This window comes from Lissotriton helveticus, chromosome 10 (genome assembly GCF_964261635.1).
Source record: "Lissotriton helveticus chromosome 10, aLisHel1.1, whole genome shotgun sequence".
Lineage (NCBI taxonomy): Eukaryota > Metazoa > Chordata > Amphibia > Caudata > Salamandridae > Lissotriton > Lissotriton helveticus.
The window spans coordinates 653,290,149-653,309,242 of record NC_136071.1 but is presented as its reverse complement, the minus strand read 5'-3'; the positions used below and the strand labels follow the sequence as shown (position 1 = coordinate 653,309,242).

Below are 19,094 nucleotides of genomic sequence, written 5' to 3'. Positions count from 1 at the left end.
TTCCTGATGTGCCATCCTGGGCAGGATGAGAGGGAGGAGCTGACACGTACACCTGAATAGGATGTGTCCTGTCCCCACACAAAGGACTGCATACCCTCCTGTAGTGAGTCTGGAGCCAGGTCAGGAAGGACAAGGATTCTGTGCACTTTCAAAGGCCTCTCCTTGAAGTCTTCCCCACTTCAAAGGCACAACTGGGTAGAAGTTCTGGAACTCTGACCCCACCAACTCAGTGCACATCTGGACCGGAGGATACTCTGCTGGGAAGAAGGATTGCTGTGCTGCTGAAAGGACTGGCATTTTGCTGGAGTGCTATTATGAAGAAGCTGCTGTCGTGATGTGCTGACCTTTTACCTGCTGCCCTGTAGCCAGGGGAAGAAGAACTGGACCTGGATCCCACGTTGACTTCAGGACCCAAAAAATATACATGTGCCCCTAGTATCAGATACAGCCATTACTACCTTATACTAAGAACTGTGAATTGCCAATATAGCTACTCCTCGAATAGAGGCAGTCTGTGATGTAGTGTCAATAGATTGTAGCCCTGCTGTTTACATAGATGTCTATCCTTATAAGCCAAATGTGTTTCAGTTAACGCAATTATATGTGGGTTATAGATCTTATTTTCCTCCTGTACCAGATTCTGTTTATTAACAGAGTTGAGGCCCGATAGGTTCCAATACATGCATTTTAATCTAATCATATTATACTGATCCAGTTTGTCACCATCCTATCCTAAAAGCCATGCCATCTATGACCATCTAATAAATTCTCTGATTAAACAGACTTATTTTCTCTCCCTCAAACCCCCATCTGCAAATATTCTCATGCACGCACCTTAGCAAAGAGCACCTCGCCCACCACAAACCATCCCCTCCCTGGCAAAAGGATCCCCATATCTGGCTATGGAACTCCTCCCCACCTTATTGAACTGTAGATGGTTGAGAAGGATCGACCTCTCCCCACCGCTCTGGCACCTGCTTGTCGCCAATTTTACCCAGTTAGAAAGATATAAAAGAGAAAGGGAACCCAGCCTAAGACCAACCGGCAGTTCAACCAAAAGGCAGTCCCCTATTGAAAAACATATCCCCATTCATAATTCTACTAGATTCATCAAGTAAGGAACTGTAAGTAAAAATCTTGATCACTCTGCTGTCCCTTTGATGTTACTGAGAGCCATCTTTGCATCTTGTTCTGTGAAACACATCCGACCCCTCACCCCTTTGTGGATGACTTTGATCTTTGCCGGTTCCTGCATGAACACTTATGCCCCCACCGCTTTCAGAGGGTCGATCAGTTGATGTAGCTTCCACTGCCTATCCATTTTGAATTTGCTAAGATCTGAGCTGACAAAAATTGAAATGGCATCCACTGCTACTGGTAGGGCAGGACGCAAATTATATTCCATGTGCGTGCGGACTTTGTTTTCTGACAAGCTCAACACCAGAGCTTTTGTTTGTTGTTTGTTCTATTTGCTGAATTTGCCCTGGAGAAGTGGGCACTCACCGAAACACGTGTTGCTTACTTCAGTGCTATGTTTACTGATCAATTCTACTACTTGAGTGCTTTAATTGTTTTGAGTTCGGCCCTTTAAAATTCTGTTAAAATATATATGATCTATGAAAACCTTTTGTGATAGCTATTGCTATTAATTGGTATTCATTATTTGATGTGTGACAAATTGTCATGATTTTGCTTGTATGCTTCAACAAGAGACTACAGTACCACCATACAAACAACTTAACTTTGTAGTTTATATTTCTTTAATGTATGCTTCTGTTAACTCCCTGTGACCCTTACTGCATTCTTTGTAGGACAAGGATTACCTCTTTTGAGTCTTTGATGTCCTTATTCTTTCTCATTTTCCAGGTTGACCCCTCAGTCATAAAAAGACTAGTGTACTGAGAGGACGCAGACTGTGTTATGGTTGCTGTAGTACTATACTATTCCTGGAGCTTAATACTGTGAAATAAATTAGTATTTTGAATGATCCTCACAAAGAACATGAAGATATTTGTAGACAGTTTTAAGCCACTATCATGGGTCCACTCACGTAGTACTTATAATTCCACCATTTCAAATGCTGACCAAGCAGCCCCACCCCGCCCCCGGTTTGGTTCCCCAGGATTAATCTCCCATCCGTTTCTGCTGAGCTGCTATAAATTAATTAACTAAATGATTAGCTTAATAATTGGCCCAATCTTGCAACTTGTGTTGCGGTTTTAGAGGCATTTATAGGGAAAGGTTCCTCCTCCTGCCTTTCGGCAGCACGACTCATCTGGACCAATGACCTTCTTTTGCAATAAACATCATGCCACCCTGTCCACCCTATTGTCTTCTCTCTTGCCACCCTTATTTTATCAAGAAAAGACCAATGGACTGAGTAAAGTGACCATCTTCTTGTAAGACTTGAGTTAAGAGATCTGGCAGTTTATAGAGAGGCAGTGAGCACGGACGAGAAGGTGCGAAAACCTCCCAATGGGATCAGTAAATCTTAAAATCAGCCAGGGATTCGGTTTATAATTTCATAATCCTGAAAGAGACATGGATTAAGGACTCTCCTAGATTTGTAGTTTGTTATATTGATCTTTTACAAAATGGTCCCAGCCTGGCATCAGTTCAGGATAGTGGATTCTGGCTTGATACAAATGTCCATTGTACTGGATTCACTTTAATATTCTCAATTGAGAGTGGCATTTAGGGTTTGCCAGAATCCAGTTGTAGGATGCAGCATTTCCTTTGCAAGACCCTTCTACTAGTTCACAGCTCAATCCTAATTATTTTCCAGAAGCTTCCGTTTGTGGCTTATGTACTTTGACATAACCTCGGAAACAATGTGCCTGAGACTTAGTTAGTTGCCAGTAGCTGATATTAAATCTCTTTATATGTATGCACTGTCTCATTCATTTAACTAAACTTTTACCCATCAATTGCACAAGCTTCAGATTACACAGAATCTTAGACGCCACACTCTTGGTCGGACGTCAGTGGATGGGTATAGTCATCAAGGAGGAAAACTCAAGCATCAAAGCCTGCGAAATTGTATTTCAGTTCCATGGACAGTTGTCCTATGTCCTACTGCATCCTAACTCCAGCTCCTCTGATTCTGTAGAAAGAAAATACAGACAGGATGGGGAATGGAGTTTGGCCACTGTAGTCTGATATGTTGTACATTTTCCCTATCAATTAAAAATCTCTACTCTTGATAGCAAAAAGAGACAAATATAACCGGAGTTTTTAAATAGTTTCATTCTCAGGTGCTCTTTGTTGAGAGCACGCCAAACCAAACAATTGTTTTTAAAAAGAGTCTGCAGTAGTTGACCTGCCCCTGTTGACATATGTTGTACTTTAACAAAATGCCCCCTCCCAACCTCCCTTTTCCTGAAGGCTAGGAAAGGTTGAATGATTCCCTGACTCTTTTTGTCTGACAGACTCCATTCTTAATCCCTGGCCGTGCCCAGGGCCAGGGAGAGTGTGTCAGTAGCTTACTGCTCGCGCAGGTCTGCCTTTGCTTAGAGGCTGGCAGGTGAGTCTTTCTGCTTATCAGTAGCTCTAGTGGACCGGTACATCTAACAACTGGCCTAATGTCATGTTCGTAGATGCAAACCGGACAGACAGAAGTCCTTCTACTACCGCATAGGTTTTTGAGAGGAGGAACACTCTGGAAGCCAGCAGGAGGGCTGTGTAAACCCTTGGCCTATTTGTAACCCACATTCTATTTCCCTGGCACTGCCCATCAGCTGTAAAGAAATCTTGATCTTACCACCTGATTTAGAAGGCAGGGTCAACTGACTCTGGGACTTGCCTCTGTTTCATGCTCACAGTAGTGATCAGGATATAGAGACAGTAACCAGCTAGCCTGAACCTCTTTCTCTTGCAAGATAATCTAAGAGTAGGATGAATGGGCCAGCTGCAGCTGTCTTGGTGTCATGTTAAATAGGTAAATACGGGGGCACCTGTGGTTAACCTTAGCTGGGAGACTCTCCCTCCTTCCTTGTAGTGCATACATGCCAACATTTTGGAAGAAGAAAGTGGAAGATTTTTTAAAATATTCAGGAGAATGTTTTCTCCCATTGACCTCTATTGCGGCCTGCATTGGGTTTATCGACGTGTATGGGACTTGCAAGTGTGCTGCTGCAGGATCGGATATCAAAAATTCAAATATAAGTTTATTCCAAACCTGTCGGGAGCAATTTCTATGACAGACATACAAAGAATGACAAAACTGTTTTGTACTTGCAAGCAGGAGCAGGTTACTGTCAGTGCATAATCCGCGTCACACAAGACCAGTCCCTGCCATCGGAAACCCACCGAGGAATTACGTTTTTCATGTAGGAATCAGGTGGCGGGAGACTAGCCTTGAAATTAGTAGTCTCCTGCCTGAATTGGGAGGGTTGGCATTCATGGTAGTGAGTGTAAGGGCCAACGTAAACCTCTACGGCCACTGGCCAATGCAGGCTGTTCGCATAGTGGTGCAAGGTCACCAACACATTTGCCCCTTGAGTAATAATGGGTGTGGTTTGCATGTAAGGGGTCATGAGGAAGCCATACGTAAGGGAGCCTTCATGCCGGGACAGTGAATCCACCAACAGGGCAGATGTATGGCCCAAAGACAATCTTAAGAAGCCGTAAAATAGGAGCACAAGTCAGGAAGGCCGATTTGTGTTAAATGCGAGCTACAGAAAATAACGAAATCACTGAGAATAAAGACAATAGAAGAAAATTGACATATCTTTCACTAGAGAATCAAGGCCACAGCATTAACTTCTAGTGGGCCTCACAGAGGAAACATATGCTTTTTGCTGAAGTCATCTTGCGTTTTTTACACAGCCTACGCCCGAATTCGTGCACTCAGAATCGTATACAGTTAACGCTCATGAGAAATATACAGAATTCCTGAAGAAGGCATAGCCGAAACACGTTGAATGGAATTTTGGTTCTGAATACAATCATGGACAACTGTATTGTAATCTAAGGAAATTTGTATTATGCTGGTTTTTGTATCTTATGTATGTGTAATACAATAATTGTATATAAGTTTATTTATCTGATATTTATAGAGAAAAAAAGAATGAATTCATGAAAAACAAAAAATAATAATGCAATAAAAAAGAAAGTGAAATTATATATCATGTTATCATGTGGTACAAATTATACAACTGGTTAACGTCTAGTTAATGATAAGAATTATGCACAAAACCCGGTGCTAAGTACTTGTTTTTCTAAAAAGGGGGTCATAATTACCCAGCCTACACTCAGAAAAGGTTGGGGAGTTGGCATGTGGTGAAGACTTGGAGTAACAACTAACTCCCCCTTGGCCAAGATGGATGGGCTGCATGAGGGGGATGGTGGTTGGACAACATGACTCTTCCACCTTGGGCAAATCAGAGGTCTTTTCTATTGAGTCAACCTTATCTGTGGTCAGTTTGGAGGCCTCATCTTGTCACTTGCTATGAAGGACAGCCCTCTTCTTCCTACATGTTCTTTTGGTTTAAAGAGTTATGGGGGAGCTCATTTTAGGGCTGTCGCAGCACCTGGTCCCACAATCCCCACATTCCGCCCCCTCAGCTTTGCTCAAGATCTGGGAGGGGATTTTCCGCTTATCACCTCATCTTCAAGATCATGGCAGCTGAAATCTGTCTGTGTCCTGTTCATAACTAGAAATAGAATGCCAGGTAAGGAGTTAGGCACCACATGATTTTATATCATGAGGAGTAAAGGGGCAACTCATTATTTTTAATTGCTATAAAGACACTGGTGCATCAGTCAGTTGACCTGAACTTCCTTCTCTGACTAACATGAAAACGTGTCTTCACCACAGAATGATGACATTAGAAAATTAAATGCACTAGTTTCGTACAAATGTAACTTTTTGTTTTTCTTGTAATCAGGAATTTTACCAAGATGGAAATGGTCCAGAGAATGTTGGTGTTTACAACCTATCCAAAGGAATCAATCGATTTTGCCTTTCTAAACCAGGTATTTTTTTGTCTGTCAATATGCTGATTTGTCAATGATCAGTTAATCGGTTCTTGTTCGGCATGGGAATAGCATTGTGTTTTTTGTTTCTTTCAAACGTTCTTTTTGTATTATTGAGCTACATATTGAATATCTGTGAAATAAAAAGTTGTGGGTTGGTTGCACATACTGGAGCATACCCTAACACTGCTCAGCAAGTGTAGTGTGCTGTAATCAATGTAAGTCTTGGCAAAGTCAGTGTTGATTACTGCGATATATTTATTTTCATGATGGTTGAGCTATAAGATCTACGATATTATTGAATTAATTGATAGTAGGTAGTACAGAATATTAAAGCCACGCTAATGTGCATTGGTAAGGATTTCTTTGGCTGCACTTGGTGGGTGGCAGTTACTGTGTATACACAAATCCAACCGAATTGGTTACCAAAATGCAAGACAATCACTTCATCTCCGTTCAATATGATCTACGCCGCAGAAAGCCACAAAAAGCTGAAATTTACAACATTTCGCTGTTCAGACCGGTTCGGACAATGCTCTATGCAATTCAACGATTTTTGTTGATTACTGTGTGCAGGCTAATGCCCCCAACCCTTCTCAGACATATTATTATAGAAAGTGGGCATTTATGAACACATTTCAGATTCACCTTTTATCTGGCATGAAAGCATTTTTCCATTCGAAGTAATCTCTTCAAAAACAACCTCTTTAAGCTGTGAGTTTTAGGTATGCGTTCCGCACTTTCTACCCTTGTTAGGCAGATAATATTTAGGTTTAAGGTAAGAAGTACATTACACTTGAAATGTTTGTTGCAAATGTTTGTTAATACCCACAAAGCTGCAAATGTTTTGTTAATCGCCTTAGTATTGAAGATTCCAATAGGAAAGCCAGTTTCCCTACCCCAGGTTTCACTTGTGCTCAGGAAAAAAATCCAATCACCTTGCCCATCTTATGCACCCTTAGTGCAAGCTCTGCCAGTTTTTTTAATTGGGTAAATTTGCCATGCGTGTTTTGTGCAGCTTCCCCATATCCATGAATGCATTCCTGCAGCTAACGGTTGATACATAAGGGAATAAACAATAAAAATCCAGTCATGAATCTGCACATTTTGTCCAAGGACATTGAACCTTAAATCTCTTCAGTTACGACGAAAAAGTTCATTAGAAAAAAGTATTGGTCACATTCTTCTCCTTAAGACTATCCCCAGACAGGATCTGGAGATTTTTCTCAGTAGTACTTGCGTGCACCAATAGGTACTGCTCTGAAAATGATGGAAGGGAGCTGCATTTAAGTGCCACCCCTGCAAGCTGATGTTGTTTAATTTATTTCCATTCCCTTTGATGTGGAGCAGGAGCCCTGCTCTCAACTTTGTTGTATTTTCTGACTTATAAATGATCTAAGACAGGCTGCCAGGGACAGTGTCTCCACTGTAAACTACAGGATTGAGGCTGTGGATTTACTTTAGGTAGCAGAGGATGCACCCTTATAACGTGTGCCTTTTGAACTTGGGCTTCAGTCAGGACTTGGAGTCATGTGATAAATGCACCCTCATGTATACAAAGGTTATCCAGGTGTGTGAGGTAAACCTCTTTTACCAAACAATGAAAGTTGCAGTAGAAACAGATATCTCACCCACTCCAAGTCCTGTGGTTGTTTGTGGAGTCTATCGCGCTCAAAGTTCTGTTCCCTCTCGAAGTCTTCTGATAAGTCAAAGAAGCAATAAATGTAAGAAGACAAAATGATGCTCGACCCCTGTCCTGCTCCTTAAAATCGACCCCTGTTCTGCTCCTTAAAATCATACCAGCCGGCACAAAGGTGTTATTCAAAGAGGTATATCCCACAAGCATCTTCTAGCCCTGCAGATAGTCCCACCATTCCCCAAATTCCCCCGACCTGTTGTCGACCCTGCAGCAAATTTCAACCTTCAGGGAGGCCATGTTGTGGCTCTTAAAGGAACTTTCATCTCTAAGTTTCACATTTTCAGGTCTCAGAGAATTACAAGGGCCGCCAGTTGAACTTCCTCTAGCAGGCCCACTTCTACACAGACTGACCCTATGGGTGCCATTCCCAGGCCCCCTGCAATGTTAATTCTTATTTCTCGCCAGATCTCTCACAGAATGTAGGAAGAAACTTAGAACCTAGCAGTTCCAACTAGCCGAATTTCAAACTTCCAAGCTCTAGCTTTATTTTCCATGCCAGGATAACATTACGGACGAGATGTATGCATTACAAATAAAACATGACCTAGCGCTACAACCCCATCATCCCTGCTAGTCTGTTCCCTTCTGTGCGGACTTTGATTCCAACGGTGCTGGCTGAAGGACCCGATTCTGATGGCAGTCTCTGGCCCCCAGCCATAGTGATCATGCCCCTGGCCTATGGTGTCACAATATGAAATTACAGAAGTGCAACCTGTCAGTTTGCAACCAGACTCTAATCCTCGACCTCTGCCCCAATGACAGTTCTGTCAGAGGCTAGTAGCCTTATTTGGCACCGGCTCTGATGTGGTTTAGGGTATGCCAGATGTTCTGCATGTCACTGTTGATGAGTGGACAGCCTACTCCCCCTCCCAACTAATAATGGGCTATACCTGGATTTACTTAATGGCAGTGGGCTGGATATATCCCCAGAGACTGAGGTAGACCTGTCTCCTGGGCCACCAATGGGAGATAGAGCCTTTTTTGCATTAGTTGTGGGAAAGACTGTAGTATTTCATTTACATTTGCCTACTGGGTAAACTGAGGCAAACCTCCTTCAACCATATCCAACATCTTCTGAGACAGTTTTACCATTTAATCAGGCTCTTGGAGACACCCCTATGGGCACCTGGTTCATGGTAGGGACATCAACGAGTACAGTGAATTCTATGCCTTTCCAACAAACACTCCGGATAGAGAGATGGAACATTGTCTTCAGGAAGAGAATGTTCTCTTCAGCTGGTTTAGTCGTAAGGTTTTTGAACGCTGTGTACCTTCAATGCAGGTATACTGATGCTTTATGGATCTTGCCGGCTGTGCCTTAAGTTCTTTGGTCTTGTAGGCCCAAATAATACACGATGACCCGGGCACAGTGAAATGTTTTGTGGGCTGGTTTGGACGATTTGGACACCATGGACTGAGTGGGCAGAGTTATTGGCACCAGCGTATTGCTTAGAAGGTAAATCAAGAGGCGTTAACCAGGTTGTCAGGGGATGCTAGGCGTCTCCGGTGGACCTGCCCTTTGGTTATATCGGGAGAACGATGATTCATACCTTGAGGGATTTATGGACAGTTGAGCCACAGCACGATCCTTGGGACTCTTTTTTCTTCCGACAAACAGTTCAGTGAGCAGTACAGGCGCTTTAGGGGTATTCCAGGGTACTAGTACAGACTGCACCAGCTCTTCAAACTTGTGCAACAGCATCTGGCCTAGTCCTTTCAAGTCAGGAATTGTGTTGGTGGCCAAGGCAGAGTCTGATTTTCTCTAGCTCCTTCTCCCCCACTGCAAAGGCTGCCAGTCTGCTTTAACTTGCCCTCAGAGACTCATGTTCTGCCTGTAGGTAGCAGGATAAGGCATTGCCTACCCAGCTGGCGATTGATAAAGTTTGAAATGTTTAGAAGACTCATTTGTCCAAGATGCTGGCACCCTACCTTTCAGTCCCCCCCCCCCCATCCACCCCATCAAAATTTTGCAAGCGGACCATTACTGGGGTTTAAACGAGAATGGCATACTCCCAAGACTGAAGCCTAGGGTGAGACGAAGAGCCATTGATGGGCAGGCCATGAGACTGAGGAGGATGGTACGGGTGCATTACTGGCACCAACAGACAGAGCATTCTTGCTTCAAGAGGTTAATGTTCTGTTGGCTAAATTTGCCATTGATCTGGTACCACGTTCGAAGAGAGGATAGGGCTGCTATTCCTGTTACTTAATTTCAACAAAAGAGCAATCTAATAATCCCTTGTGATCTTGGGTATCAAACTGTAGTAAGGTAAACTGCTGAAAAGGGAGTCATTTAAACAAAAATAATCCAAAGTATTTAAAATCATTGGGATGCCCAATAAGTAGTATCAAAAATCAAATTGTATCATTCATGGAATTCAACCAAAAACAACCTTGACAAAAGTAATACAAGACAGGCACATTAAGTAATACAATCAAAAGTAACGTGTATTAATCACTTGAAAAAACGTGGATTCAGAACAAATTGTATCAAAATATACATTGACAATGCATTAGCCAGATACAACTACACAATTCCATGACTCCATCTGTCGATCTATAGGATACCCACTCTCAAACAGATTAATGTATATGTCCATCTTTCTTCAAGTCAAAATTCCATGTCGATGGTGAAAATTTCAAATGAACCGAAGAGATGGGCTTCTTGACTACGTTTCGGTCTTAAGTGGTATCAATCTGTGAGACCATCTTCAGGACCAGCAAGATTATGCGTAGATACATGAGTGACCCCACAGGAACTGATAACTTCACAACTGAAGAATTCAATGTCAATTTAAATTAAAAGTGTTGGAAATTCGCTTATGGATTAATCTCTAAAAAGCACTTCATTAGTAGATAACTTTCAAATGCAGACTCAGTCATTAACTGCTTTTTCATATATGTGATGGAAACTGGCTTGTTAGGCTTTGGGCCCAATCATCCAAGGATTTTAAATACTTTGTATTATTTTTGTTTAAATGACTCCCTTGTCAGCAGTTACCTTACTATTATTCCTGCTAATTAGTCATTTCTAAGAATGATGAAAGTCTCTGGTATATATCGGACCGCTATCACTTAATGCCTTTCTGTGGAAAGACAAACTTCAGATTCTCACCCTGTCTTTGATTCTTTCTACTTTGGACCCAGGAGACTGAATGGTGTCCTTGGACCTGCGTGGTTAGAATTTTTATATACCTATACTTAAGTCCAACAGGCATTATCTGTATTTAATCATGGTGTAAGAACACTTTGTTTGCCAACCTCCCCTTCAGCATTACTTTGAGTGTGTTCACAAAAGTAATGGCCGATTAGACGTGTCCTGCATTAGCTCCCGCTCAGAAAATAGAGATCCTGCAATCCTGTTCTTGCAAAGCTGTCCATTTTGGCTATACTGGACCCTGCATTGACCCAAGAGGAGATTTGTCCCACAGGCTGACAATTGTGGGGCTTAAACAGGAATGGGCATTCTCCCAAGACTGAGGCCTAGGGTGAAGCAGAGAGCATTGATGGGCCGACCCTGAGACTGAGGAGGAGGACACAGGCGCATTACTGGCACCAAAGACAGAGCAATGGCCTGCCTTTGGGGGTTGAGATGGCGTATTTCTGTTTGGCGGTGAAGTGAGCAGCCCCGAATATGGGCCCTGTGGCAGAAAAACCTCCTCACCCAAGGTGGTGCCTGGCATGGCGGCCGCAATGTGAGGCCGGCCCCCTCAGTGGGCATGCTTTCAACGCTAGTGGGGGCACTGGAACATCTGGCCGGTCCAAGGCCATTCGGCGGCGGTGGTGGTGGTGGTAGTCTTAGTCTTGGTTTTGGTGGTTGTGATCTTGGCGGTTGTGGTCTTGGCAGTGTTGGTCTTGGCGGTGGTGGTCTTGGCGGTGGTGGTCTTGGCGGTGGTGGTCTTGGCGGTGGTGGTCTTGGCTGTGGTCTTGGCGGTGGTGGTGGTCTTGGTGGTGGTGTTCTTGGTGGTGTTCTTGGTGGTGTTCTTGGTGGTGTTGGTCTTGGTAGTGGTCTTGGTAGTGGTGATGGTCTTGGTGTTAGTTGTGGTTGTAGTGGTCATGGTGGTGGTCTTGGTGGTTATGGGGGTGGTCTTGGTCTTCCCACTTGGAGGGGGCATACTTGTGCCAATTAGAGACCCCATTAAATGCTCCGGAGCCATTGGCACAGTTGTATGTGGAGTAATTAAAACCGCATTGAAAAAAAAAATAACTGCATAAAAGTACTTTTATTTTATAAATCCATTTTAATGATCTTGTGGTTAAAACACTAGAAGCTTGTCTCTTATTGATTGTGCTTACTAACAAAGGGGGCAGCTTAGTCTTGATGCTGGTGAAACTTGAGTACTGTCCTAAGGCCTGGTACTGTTCAAATTGGTTATTTGACTTTTACTGGGATAGAGGAACAACCCAAGAATTATGAAGATACATTTTGTAATCCCAATTTTTTTTGCTTTATTGAACCACAATCACAAATGTTTTTCCATTCTCAGAATAAGTAACACAGAAATTATAATGCGTACTGCTTTACATGTTTATTCATTGAACATTTGTGGCATCTTCACATTAAGCTTTGTTGCTGGATATCAGTTATTGCTCAATTTGTGCTGGCATAGTTTCTGTCACAGCTTTGCTCTCAAAACATTTCTCATTATTCTTTGAATCTTTTCTTAGGTGTATACAAAGTGACCCCCCGTTCCTGCCATCGTTTTGAGCATGAATATTATGCCTATGATACGTAAGTGTGAATAGTGTCTGGATCTGTATGGTTTATATACTTCTTTTCTGGCTGTGCATATTTTTTATATTGTTATTCTTTTGTTTTATGAGACCTACTACAGGCAAAGAAAACCCATGGCCATAGTATGTGTGTGTAAAGCCAATTATTACCCAGTGACAGTCCCCTCTGCATAGTTACAGTTCATATTGTGCTTCCATAGGGAAAGCAGGTTTGTTATCCTAATAGCTTTTGTGCTGTTTGACAAATACATTTTTATGAAGGTTTAAACTTCAATCTGAGCTCCTTGCTGGAAAGTTTAGTGGTGATCCATCAAGCAAGGGCAACTAAAAGACGGGGGTATGAAAATGCATTTTCCCAATTTTTTTTTTTTTATAGGAACATAAGACACAGCCAAGTGGCTGAACAGGTTTACACCGAATTTGGCACAAAGCTTGATCTTGGTCCAGAAAGTGTGCTTTTTGTGATTTGGTATACATCTATTCAGTAGTTTTTGAGAAATGAAGCATCAAAAAAAGTGTCTTTTTCACGCCATGAAGGATTCACAGAGCAGATAGATCTCGAGATGAGATCTGATTGGCTAACACCACATGAACAACGATGTGGCGTCAGCCTTCTTAGGATTTGGGACTCTGTCCTGAGTCCTAGAAAAAGAGGTAAAAAAAAGATACAAGGGTGCTCGTAGGGATACCCTGCCCCCCACTCCCACCCGGGGTAGGGGGGAGTAGGGGGGTCCCTGAAGCAGCCCCCCCACCTCGGGGCCAAAGAAATATGTTTTTTAATCCTTTTACTGCAAATTTGTGTGTTGAAACAAATATTCCTCTTGGCAGGCCAGGAGGTGGGGCCAACACATTTGATTATTTATGGAAGGGGTGCCAATTAAAAAAAAAAAAGAATTTCACTTAAAAAAACAATGGCTAAAGGGATGTCTTCTTTAGGTGAAAATGTCAGTTTAAACAGTGGTCCACAAAGCCTCCTCAGGGTCCGCGACTACATAGAAAATTAAATATTAACAGATTAATAAAGTGTATATTAATAAAGAAGCTAAATGTACAATTGGGAATTTTTAAACATACTGTAAATGTGAAGTAATTTTAAATTGGAGACTAAAAATTTAATTAGTTTCCTCATTGATTTTTTGGAGCAATGCAAGCGCATCAAACAGAATGTAGCATGAATGATGAGTGCTCTCAATTGAATTTAGAAAAGCTCCAAGCTTTACTACTTTACGGCTCGAGTTACAGACTACCTTTTTGGTCGTGAATATATCATCCAAGAGGGTAAGCGAGCTACACGCTCATTCTGTTAAACCTTCTTACACCACTTTCTACCAAGATAAACTGGTTCTTCTGAGGCTGGCCTCTTTCCTGCTGAAAGTGAGGGCCCCTGTCCATGTCGGTCTGAACATAAAGCTGCCAATATTCTTCACTCCACCTCATTCCTCCAAGGATGAGGAGAGGCTCCATTTTCTGGACCTTATGAGAGTTCTCTCTTTTTTTAATGATTACATTAGTGATCACTTGGTGGATGATCAACTATTCATTGGGTTCACTGGAGCAAACAAATTGTAAAGTAGCGCAGAAACAAATAATTTTCTGTTGGATTGTGTTATGCATAAAGATCTACTGTTATGCATTAGCTAAAAAACAGACCCCTGAAGGCTTGCAGGCTCACTCCATCAAATCCAAGGTGGCCAGTACTGTACTTGTGATAAAAAGATAAAAAGAAAAGTGGGCAGGGTGGAAACACCCTGACCCCCCTAGGCCTCTGGAAGGAGGTCATTATCCAACCCTGTGTGGGCCAGGTCCCGGGGTCATAACTCAAAAGAATGCTGGGGCCACACGGCAGCCCCAGGGGCCACACCCCCCTTTCCTGGAGCCAATAATGGCCCTGGGGACCTCCATCCCCAGGGCCAGCTCATGCAATGTCCCAGGGTCCTAACCCCCGGAATAATGTAATTTGCTGTGGCTTGCCATTGCAAACTGCACTGCTTTGTGCAAGCGAGAGCATGTAAAATGCTCTTGCTTACTCAAAGCAGAGCAGAATTGCTTGTGGACAGAGGGAGTTGCATGTTAGTAGCTCCCACTGTCCAAAATCTATACCGGCTCCAGCAGGACGCGGGGTGCCGGTGGGGGACTGCAGGGGCCTTCAGGCTCTCCCCTCGGTCCCCAACAAAAATGACTGGCTGTCCTGGGTTGGACCAGGGAACACAGTATTTTGGTCCAGTCCGAGGAAAGGGATCCCGGGGCCAAAATCGTCCCGGGAGGGGGACCGTGCACCCCCCCCCCCCTGCTCATTCTAAAAATGCATTGCCCCGTGGGATGGCGTTCCTGGGACCAAACATGGTTCCCCCCCTTCCTTTACAATAAAAAAAAGATAAAATAAGTGCTACCTGCATTACGCCGAAGGCCCCGCCCCTTATCTGCACCACTCTGCAGTTTTGCCTCTTGGTGCGCTTCTGGTTGGCGGAGGATTTCCCCTTGGTGCTGAGGGTCCTTAGGAGCCAACAAGACCTCCTGTTACCCCCAGTAAGTCCCACACAATGGGATTGTTGAGAGGTGGTCGGAGGCCATGACCCCTTTTTCCACCACTCTGCAAGCCGGCATCAGCACACTGCTGGTGGGGACGACAACGTCCGCTTGCCTCCTGAGGGCCTCAGGACTAAAGTGGACTTTATCCCCCTACCAGTAGTGCACCAGGAGGTGTGTTTGCAGAGTGGTAGAAAGGGTGCGTGACCTCCAAGAACATCTTGGCTGTCCCACTGTTTGGGACTCACTGGACGCAACAGGAGGGGCAGTTGGCCCCCAAGGAGCCTCTGGAGCCAAGGGGACTTCAACCCCCAGCAAGCCAGGAGGCACGTTTGCAGAGTGGTGGAGAAAGGGGGCATGGCCACCGACATCGTGCCGGTAGCATTTCTTTTTTTTTTTATATTATAAAGGAACAGGCCGTATTTGGCTCTGAGGACCCCATCCCCCTGGGCCTCTAGGATCTAGTGCTGGATGCGGGACAGCCTGTAAGACCGTGACTTTCCTCGGTGTACACTCCAGTGCCGTAGCTCCCAGTGCCGCTGGCATCCTGGCATTATTCCCTGCTTAGACACAGAGATAGATGGGCATCGCCCAATGTTGACTCTCGTGCCGACCAGTACCATGCCACCATAGGCAGTACCTTTTCCCTTTGACAGCCCTCGAGAGAGTGATGTTTGGGAATGGGTCAAAGGACCCTTATGGTTACAATCACCCCATTGGTTTTGACACTTCCTCAGACACTGACCTGGTCTCTCCCTCTTTTGTATCCACAGAGAAGGGTGCCTCATTTGCAATGGTGGTTGAATCTTGTACCTTCAGTTGCCCACAGTTACAGTCAAGACATCGTCTTGACGCAGGTGCATCAGCCGGTAGTTGCACCTTCTTACCCTTTGCTTGCATTCAGTGTAGCCCCTACAGATGTCCTCATTGGGGCCTGCTGCAAGCCCTGTACAGGGTCACCTGTACACAGGTGACCCTGTGCACAGGTCAATTGCCCGCTGCCATCATCCCGGTTCAAGGGGCCACAGTTTTCATACCCAGCACCTCACCCGGAGAGCTTGGTGATCCAAGCCTCCACTTCCTGTATCAATCCCGGCGTGTTTCCTACCACACCACCGGAATAGGAATCTAAAATTGTCGGTGAGCACCACATGCCTTTTGGTCCGAAGCTAACACACTGTGGGATTCGGTTTCGCAAATGCTTTTGTTGGTCTTGGAGGAGGCATAGCCATGCTCTCTCAGGCAATTGCTGATGGGCGAGATGCAGCAAAAGCTCACAATCATATGTGGGCTTGACGCAACTGACGCGCTGGGCAGAGTTTCATTGTAAGTGGCACTGAGACTCTACGCATGGTTGAGATTCACTGGTTTCTCGGGGTATGTGATGTTGTTCTGGTAGTCAGGCGTCCATACACCAAGATGGTATATGCCTGCAATTGGGACCATTTTTCTGCATGATGTGCATTGAGATAACTAACCCTCTTTCTTCACTTTTATCTCCAGTTCTCCTATTTTGTTATTTCTCTATCTGTAATGTCAGCATTTTTGTGGATACTGGGCAACCTTCCTTTTTGAAGTCACCCATTGTGACTAGGTTCCTGAAGAAACTCCAACAAATGTTGCCAAGAGGGTCCGTAAACTGCAGGCCCTCTTTGTATGCCCTTCGTATACCACCTATTACCTAAAGCTAGTTCTGAAGACCTGTGCCTCCTTTCTCCTGAAGGTTGTGACACCCGTTCATGTAGGCCAAAACATCACCACTTCTTTGCTCTGCCTTATCTTTCTAAAGAAGAGGAAAGACTCTACTGTCGCGACCCAAAAAGAGCGTTGTTATACCTTGATCGCATAGCAGACTTCCAGGTGCACAATCAACCCCCCCGTACTCACGGTAACAGCCTTTCAGGGTGTGCAAGCAAGCTAGCTGCTGCTGATCACAGACACAATTCTGCCCTCCTGCTGCTGAGCCAAGCTCGAGTAGGGCAAGGTAGAACAAGAGTTTTCCTGTCACAGGGAGGTGTGACCACCTCCCAGACGGGACTTAGTGTATTGGGCTGGGGTGGGGCACTTGCCAGCGATACAAGACTGCTTTGAATGGCACTTTGGTGCCCTCCTTGCATACTCCAGTTTGAACCAGTTCAGGAGCCCTTGGTTCCCGCTCTGGCGCAGATCTGGACAAAGGACATGAGAGCATCCTCCCCTCTATCCAGGCTGGGATTGACCGCGAGTCAGTCCAATCCTTTCCTTAGGGTATTTAAGAGCTCCCCTGTGGGTGGGTCCTCACATTCGTCATGGGACAAGACTAAACTCTGAAACTAAGTCGCTCCTCAATTGTCTCCACATGTGGACTTTGTTCGATTTCGACTGGAACAGAGACTGCATCGTTTTCGACTGGAACAGAGACTGCATCAAGGAAGACTCCTGTTGCTCCTGGTCACACTGTTCTTTTCTTCGTCGTCTGTGTCTGTGCTTCATCCAGGTTCTCCAGATCTGCATCAAGGACATCCAAAGAAATCTCCCTTTGAGTGAAGGAGTCACTTCCCTGCATCTGCAGGTACAGCAACAAAGCTGACCGGTCTGCTGCTCCTGTCTACCTACGGACTTCCTGAGGCCCAGCAACACAGGTGGTGGTTCTGCAGCTCCCTAGAGGCCTGACCTGTCTTCTCAGCAATTTGAGGACGATATCCCTCATCTGGGTCGTTGGGACCAAACCCCTGGGCACCGAATCAACATGCCCCTGAAAAAGCGTATTGGCTGTGCACTCCAGTGATCTTCAGGCTACAAGAAGCTCCAACCTCCAGCACCTCACCCGTCGAATTTCCGCATCCTCACTGCATCCTCTGAACAGTGGGCCTCCATCTTTGTTGAGCTGCTGGAGGTCCTCTTTCACTCTTGTGCCATCTGCCTGTTGGTCATTCTGAGGGTTTCTCTTGCTTCGTAGGGCTCCCATGCTTGCTCTGGCCTGCTTTGATTCTCCTGCATTTGGTGAGTCCCTTGGACCTTGCTGGTCCCAACGTTTGCTCCTTTTCTTCTTCAACGCCAGTTGTGGCTACCAAGGCTTGTTGGTGCTCCCGCCGGACACCGACCACCTAGACACTGATATCCCACGTGGGACAGCTCGTGCACGACTCCTGGTCTTCCTCCGCATTGGTTGGTCCTCACAGATGCAGCGACATGGTCACAGTCTAATCTTTGAGACTTCTTGACATCGGTTGGCATTGTGCTTCTGTGCCTCCTGGTCACCTCTGAGGGCATTGACTCTGTCCCCTCTACTTAAAGGTTCTTCACTTCCAGAATCCACCCTTTGATTCCACTGTACTCCTTCCCGTTTTTCTCCAGAGCCACCTTCTTCAAAGTCTCCCATTACTGTCTACGGCAGTTTCCAACGTCACTTCATCCCTGTTCACCCGGCTTCCTGGTGCAGGTAGCCTGGTTCCTGGGGCATCCACAGGTGGGTTGGCTCTCCAACCTTCTGTCTTCCAAAGAGTTTCATCAGGGTCGTCCGGGAAGGGTCCTTCTGTTTAAAACGGCTACCCCGACTTCTCCATTGACTTTCTTTGGGCACGCAGCTGTGTTTTCCTGCTGCAAATAGCCTCCGTGGGGTTTCTGAGTACTTACCTTGGGTGGTTCCTCGTGTCCCCGGCTCCTCTGGGTCTTCGGGTCCATGTCCCATTCTGCTTTGCAGTTCCACTTTCTTACTGTATAGTTTGGTCTCCCCCTGGAGACCAGTGTATATTTGTGCTACTTACCTGATACTTGCAAAGTATTCTTATGTTTTGTGTTAATATCTCCGGGTAGGAGATCTACCAATGTGTTAGTGATAGTGTGTGTAATAAATAAGACTTATTTTTATAAACACTGTGTGGTTTCTTTTCATCTAACCTATACTACAGATAAAAGTTGGTAAAACAAGCTGCTTTACACTCCTTCAAGATAACCCTGAAGGCTGCTCTCCACAGCTACCACTTTGAGAACTTTCAAAGGTTATCAAAGACCAATAAAATCACCATAAGGGTTTTCTGGATTAGTGCAAGATGCATCACTTAAATAAGTGCGCACCATATACTAAGCCAGCCTCCTACAGCCACAATGTCTCGTAATATAAGTTTTTATTGAATTTATAAATGTATGTAATCACAATGCTTCCACACCAGTGATTGAA

General features: G+C 44.7%; 1 protein-coding gene across 1 annotated transcript in view; it reads left to right on the top strand.

The window, feature by feature from the left end:
• Positions 1 to 19,094, top strand: part of LOC144784430 (BOS complex subunit NOMO1-like) — a 318,569-nt gene that overhangs the window by 129,272 nt on the left and 170,203 nt on the right. The window contains exons 16-17 of the mRNA XM_078663178.1: positions 5,889 to 5,976; positions 12,344 to 12,407. Coding sequence (XP_078519304.1) covers positions 5,889 to 5,976; positions 12,344 to 12,407 — 152 coding nt within the window. The remainder of the gene's footprint in view (positions 1 to 5,888; positions 5,977 to 12,343; positions 12,408 to 19,094) is intronic.